This window comes from Pollicipes pollicipes, unplaced genomic scaffold (assembly GCF_011947565.3).
Source record: "Pollicipes pollicipes isolate AB1234 unplaced genomic scaffold, Ppol_2.1 Scaffold_6052;HRSCAF=7182_pilon_pilon_pilon, whole genome shotgun sequence".
NCBI lineage: Eukaryota > Metazoa > Arthropoda > Thecostraca > Pollicipedomorpha > Pollicipedidae > Pollicipes > Pollicipes pollicipes.
In genome coordinates, this window is record NW_023596805.1 from 27,135,734 (window position 1) to 27,142,625 (window position 6,892).

At 51.9% G+C, this 6,892-nt stretch overlaps 1 protein-coding gene across 1 annotated transcript; it reads left to right on the forward strand.

The window, feature by feature from the left end:
- The first annotated feature begins 634 nt into the window (after positions 1 to 634).
- LOC119104475 (methyl farnesoate epoxidase) lies at positions 635 to 3,740 on the forward strand. Its single transcript, XM_037228190.1, has 2 exons — positions 635 to 772; positions 2,285 to 3,740. Exons 1-2 carry the CDS (start codon positions 688 to 690, stop codon positions 3,664 to 3,666), a joined length of 1,467 nt encoding a protein of 488 aa, XP_037084085.1. The 5' UTR covers positions 635 to 687; the 3' UTR covers positions 3,667 to 3,740.
- Positions 3,741 to 6,892: the final 3,152 nt, after the last annotated feature.

Consider the following 6,892-nt stretch of genomic DNA (forward strand, 5'->3'; position numbering starts at 1 on the left):
AGTCGTGAATGGCAGCTGCCCTTGTGAGAACGGTGCGCCCTGGAGGCTTTCGAGCTGACCCACGCGAACGAACAGTGTCGACTGGGTTCGGCGGACCGGCCGTGGACCGCCGGCGACCCCAACCCGTGGCACTCAGACAGAGACATACCCGTCCTCGGGGCGAAGCTGTCATCTGTCTTTCATGCCGACCTGCTAACACTTCTGCCAAGTCAATCGGAAATTTAACCGGGCTGTAAGATACCAGGAAAAAAAAACAGGAAATGTCACGTGCAGTGGTCCCTATATTCCGAGCACATAAGCTGATATATCTGGAACTCTTCAACGTCATACCTCCAATGGCCCACCTAATGGTTGCTTGGTGACGGAAATGGCATGTGATAACACACGGCAAAATAAAACTGGATAGTTGAGTAGCGTGAGATTGGCACGAGATCTGTAGAAGCCGCCAAAGTTATAGCGACTTTCGCGGCCGCGGCGATGCCAGTGGCCGGCCAATTCACATCGGCTGTCCTCGATCTGGCAGCACTCTGTGGCAACGTCTGCGAACCAAGGTCAGGTGACCGCCCCGGCGCGAGAACCGGGGCTCTGAGGGCATGTCGCGGCGACATCGGGGAGTCGTGGATCGCTGCGCGCGCCTGGAGGTCGCCAGCGGAGCGTGTTCCGGCCGCGCCGCCTGTGCTCGCTGTCATGTGGGTTCTCGCTGTGCTCCTGCTGCTGGTGACGGCGTTCCTGTGGATTCGAAGGCCGCAGCGACCGACCAACTTTCCGCCGGGTACATATTTGCGCTCGCAGAGCTAGTTGGGTGACCAAAGATGCGGCAATTTAGCGTTGAGAAGGGTGGATGTGAGAAAGGGAGGCAGTGGGGCAAGCTCACTTCCTTCTTTTTGAAAGCTGCAGGCGCCCCCCAGGCGGTGGTTCATCCTGATCTGCAGAGGGCCCATTCTGGCTAGTGAAGGGTTGAATCACCCGAACAGGGCTCGTTCTGACATGTAAAATCCATATTATTGGCTAGGAGGACTTCATTCAGGCCTGTGGAGGGCCCATAATGGCCTAAAAAGAGCTCATTCTGGTCTAACGAAGGTCCATTCGGTTCGTATAGGTCCCATTGTAAACTTGAGTGCATAGTGAACTCATTCTGACTTGTAGCCTGTCCACTATCGACTGTTGAGAGTCTATTTCGTCCTGCGGAGAGCGAAATCGTCGTCGTCTATTTTGAACCGTACTGTGTCCATTCTGGCATGTAGAGGTTCCATTATCGACTGTGAAGGCCCATTCTGCCTTCTTAATGGCCCGTGGTTAGGGGGCCAATATGGCCTGCAACAGGACATTCCGACGTTTGGAGTGTCCATTTCTGACCGTGGAAGCCCATTCTGGCCTGTAGAGGGCGACTTCTGAACTACAGAGGACACATTCTGATCTGTAAAAGGCTCATTAGGGCCTGTACGCAGCACGCTATCTGATTTTAAGAGGACCATTGCACGTAGTTCCCGCGCCCCTGTGGGGGGCACTGGTTGTTCGTTGGATAGGTGCACAAGTGTGAGCTCATGCAGAGGCACGGCGAAATTCTTGTGGCTCAACTTTCTCCGGTTGTGAATGATGTGCTATAAAGGTACTTGCTTCAGACGTATGAGGTAAAAACTTAGCCATCAGCAGAATTACACATGGTCATAAATGGACTTCCAAAATTGATTCAAATCATCATGCTTTGCCGTTTCCGCACACATCCTTCTTTTTATGACTCCCGTGTCCACCGTTGCTCAAAGAATAAAAGTGGACATATTTTCCGAAATAATCTGCATTCATCCACCAGCTGTGGGCTTTCTTTACAACTGAGTTTCGCAGGAAGCTGTCTTTAACCGAAACGTGCGGGCCTTTTATGTCTTACCTTTTACTTAGGGCTAAGTATAGCATACATGGAATATTTACTTCTCCTACACCTGATATTTGTATATTAAACCTGGTCCAATCCATTCGTACTGGCCTTATCCATTCCAACATATGTGTTTAGGAAGCACCAATTCAAGACAGCTCAATCGATGGTTTTCTTCGGATCTCATGGATTTATCCAAGCCGTGAGCATATTCCTACCTTCTATCAAACCATGGTCGATTTCCTGCCGTGGCACTGTAACGTATACAACTATAAAATGCACGAATGTTTCTAGCTTCCATATATGCTACGCCGGTGCAACCACGGCCCAGATTTTGAGGACAATTCCGGTGAAACGAATCGCTGAATGACTCAGAGTGAAATGGGTTGAGACTAAAAATGCGTTCTTTTTCAGGCCCTCCAACATTTCTCATCTTTGGCAATCTTTGGACGGCGATTGAGTCGGTTCGGGGCCAGTTTCTGGAGAGCATAAAGCATTGTCGGCACGAGTTTGGAGATATTCTTGGCTTCGTGCTTCCCACTGGTGAGAAGACTGTGCACATTTGCAAGTTTGAAGACATAAAAGAGGCGTGCGCGATGCAAGAAATGTCTGGAAGACCGAACAGCTTTGATCTGCTAGTCCGCAGCTTCCAACAAAAGCTTGGTGTTATTTTCAGCGAAGGCCCTGCCTGGGTAGAGCACAGACGCTTTGCTTTGAGGCACCTTAGGGACCTGGGCTTCGGGAAAAACTCCATGGAGTCGACAGTTTTGAGCGAATTCGAAGAGCTCTCCCAAGAGATGAAGCGTGAAATTGACTCACCGATGAAGGTAAACTTCCGCTTCAACCTGACGGTGCTCAACATACTCTGGAGACTGGTCGCCGACAAGCGGCTGGAGAGTAGTGATCCCAAGGCCCAACACTACATCGCGGCGGTCAACGACTTAGTCACTACCATCGGTCCGGGTAACCCGATGAACCTGGCGCCGTGGCTGCGTCACATCGCCCCCGAGTGGAGCGGCTACGGGCCGCTGATCCGACATCGCGATACTACGATCGGCATGTTCCACGAGGTGGTCCACGAGCATCGGCAGACGCTGGACCGCTCCAGCCCCCGCGACTTCATCGACCAGTTTCTGCTGGAGATGGAGAAGCCAGACGCTGAGGCTCGCCTCTTCACCGAACGCAACCTGTCCATCATCGGCATGGACTTGTTCATCGCTGGCATGGAGACGACGTCTACCTCTCTGAGCTGGGCGTTGCTCTTTATGGTCAAGCATCCAGAGGTTCAGAGTCGCGTGCAGCGCGAGATCGACGCTGTTCTCGGCGGAATTCCGCCGACCTACGGCGACCGCATGCGCATGCCGTACACTGAAGCCACGCTGATGGAGGTGATGCGGCGTTCCAAGGTCATCCCTGGCGCAGCGCCGCACTGTGCACTGAGTGACATCTCGTTCCGCGGCTACACCATTCCCAAGGGCACCACGGTGATAATGCATCTGCACATGGTGCACATGGACCCGGCGTACTGGGGTGACCCGGAGGCGTTCAGGCCCGACCGGTTCCTGCACGCCGACGGCAGCGTGCGCCGTGATGAGCGGCTCATCCCGTTCGGCATCGGGAAGAGGCTTTGCCTGGGAGAGACGCTGGCGCGCATGGAGATGTTCATGCTCTTCACCTGCCTGCTGCAGCGTTTCAGCTTCACCGCCGTTCCGGGGCAGAAACTCTCGCTGGAGGCCAGGTTCGCGGTCGTGCTGCAGCCTCCCGAGTTCTTTGTGACCTACAAACCGCGTGATTAGCCTGTATGATCTACAAGCCGCGTGACTAGCCTTTGTGACCTACAAGCTGCGCGACTGTCCTTTATGACCTAGAAGCCGCGTGGACTAACTTGCATGACCTACGAGCCGCGTGACTAGCCTTTATGACCTACAAACCGCGTGACTAGCCTTTGTGACCTATAATCTGCGTGACTAGCCTTTGTGACCTAAAAGCCACGGACTGGCCTTATGACCTACAAGCTGTGTGACTAGCCTTTGTAACCTAAAAGCCACGTAACTGGCCTGATGGCCTACAAGCGGCGTGACTAGCCTTTATGACTTACAAGCCGCATGACTAGCGATGAGGTGGCGGCTGTGCACCTGCTTGAGCACCTTGGTAGTCTGGGTGCCATGTAATACTAGCATGTCTGCCTCCCACATTGTTCTTTCGTCTCCATCACCAAACAGCAGATAGAGTCGGTGGCGTTCTTCACCTTCACCACATTATAGCTATAATGCCCGTCTAAATCACACGTGGTGTAATAGCGCAGAGTTCAAAAGCGGCGAAGGCATTAAAATAGACCAGCGCATGTGTGGGTAATGTCCGCACCTTACGCATTTCATGATTTGTGTCGTTCTTTCACCATCTGGATATTGTCTTCGTGCTATGGGCAGATCTGATGTGGTGTGAGTTTATGTCTGTGATTGGCGTCCGGACCGTCAATGACATAAAATAATTGAAATGAATATCCTCATGACGTCTTGACGGTGCTACAGTAGCACTACCCAGCGTTATTATTGTCCTATCTAGTCATGAGGCTTCACTTGAGCAAGTTTTTGAAATATGTCCCAGAGGTGGACACTCCCTTTAAAAACTCTCTCACAAAGCTTACATACGCACTGATATTTACCAATATGCTGTGTAGAAAACAAGCTGAACCAGTTGATGACAATGCAGCCTGCACAATTCTACTAGCATTCCACCATCATTTTTATCCACCTTTTAGTGTTCTCAAACAGCGTGTAAGTTTCGCTTGACAAGTGTAGCCTAATGTTCTCCCATTCCTCGCTGTCCTAATACAGTTATGACAGTCAAAATGAATACAACATCAGCTCTATATGAATGCGTTTATTCTGAGCAGCCGACATATAAACGTAACAATCAAGAGCCAGTTGCTTAAAGTTTTGGCCTGACCAAATATTTAGCACACATTACGGTCACTAAAAGTTCCGTCCAAGCATCCTTCCATGGCGTGACGTCCAACAACCAGACATTACCCTGTTGGAGCAGCGCTCCTGTTCTCCGCGTGGTGATTGGCTGCGGAGAATACGGCGGCGGGATGGCGCACGCATTACCGAGGACTCCCTGTGCTGGTGGCTGGCTGGGACAAGGCTGACTCACACCTTGAGGCTCTATGTGCTGGTGAGGCTATCTTTAACAGTATTGCAACCAACTACGATTCAACACACGCTGGCCGATGGGGAGGCTTGGTATCTGGAGAATCTGAGCGAATGCCCAACGAATGTTTGATTTTTCAGTTTGGGGGTGACAGCTCCACAACTCAGTTTGCGTTTCCTTCCCGTTGCACTGATTCTTTCTCAGGAACTGTTTATTAGTGGTACAATGTACAATTCGGGACAAAATGACCCCGGCCGCCGGCGCACGATGAAACACCAGTCATCATCACCATCCTAAAGTGTACAGTTCTCAGTTGACACGCAAACGATCCTCACTAGTAAATAATCGGTAGAAATCGAGCTGTGTATTTTGCTTTCAGTGCACGCCTAACACTTTACGCCTAACCCTACACGCCTAACGTTTTACGCCTAACGCTTTACGCCTAACATACACGAACACACGCCTGGTAGTTGCGTTACGTATGTTTGAAATTGTTGGCACGCTATTCGAAGTTGCTTTCATTCAAGCAGCAGTACGTATTCTTAATAGCGAGTGGGGTGTAAGCAAATTGCTAAAATAAACCACACCAAGGCTTCCGGCCCAAAAGCTGCACGCTACAGACAGACGCCAGCTGTAGCGAGACGACCACATACGGACACAATAGCAGCAGAGGGACTAAACTGACCCGCTTCACCAGTGACGCCATCTGTGATCGCCAGACGGCGGCCATCTTGTGGTCAGTGCATCGTCTCCCAGCCGGTACACCGGCAACACCAGCGCGTGAGAAACATAGTCAGCAGGACACATATTGCAGGATACACCGCTATAACAAGTAAGTGGGAACAGGCTTCACGAAAGCTGTGACCAAAGCCGAACAGAACTCCACTTTGCGCTTTCTTCGGCACAGGCGCAGTTATCCGCAGCACTGACTGTGCATCCATTCTCTGCAGCTGTTCCGAGAAACGGTTCAGTTCTTCACTACTGACACAGATATGTGTGGGACCCATAGACGTCCCACCGGGAATCCACTAGAAAAAAACGTTTTAGTGGCATGGATCTGTGTAGGACTCACTCCAGCCCACTACAGGTAGGTGTGCCTCCGGTCCAGTGACACGGATCCACGTGACCTGGTTGACTGGTCGCAGGGCCTAGACCATCGGTCATGTTCCCGGGCGGTCGCAGAGATGCGAGAGAAGCGCCACTCCTGCCAGCCTCGGGCTCGTCGTTCGTAGCAGCGCCACTCAGACCAACCTGGTGCGAAGGAGCAGGAACACCACTGGCCGCTAGTGGTGCAAGAAATAGCTTCGACTACCGAAAGCATCGACTACCCTCCATTAACTTTCGATTCACTGCCACTAACAGACTTGAGCCCATCATGTGCTCCCCTAAAATATTTATTTGATGCATGGTTGATCATGGCGACACATTATGAGTTAGACATACGGAACCCGTGGCGCGGGCAAGGGGGACCGTACAGCGGGACGTGACCTCCCTACCTTAGATATTTAGGACCCATCAGGCTCTTTGAGACCTTTGATAAAGGGCCCAATTTGAGGGCTTGAGTTGAGGACTCGAAGGGCTTGAAAGGCCATATTGGCCGCTTGCCGCGCGTAAGTGGTATAAAGAGGCCCCAGCCCATAGGGCCGGTCACTCAAATGCCAGGCACAGGGTTCTGCGCGCTGATCAGGGGGTCCCTTGAGTTGACAAAGGCCTGTATGTTGGTCAGACACCCCAGGAACGCACAGTTGGCTCCGTGTTGGTATGGGCCTGAGAGCTCATTTCCCAAGCAGGAAACACAGACGGAAGTCAGGGATTTCCATTGGTCGGGGGCCCCAGCGTCTGTCAGAGCCTCATAGCGCATAACAGGGG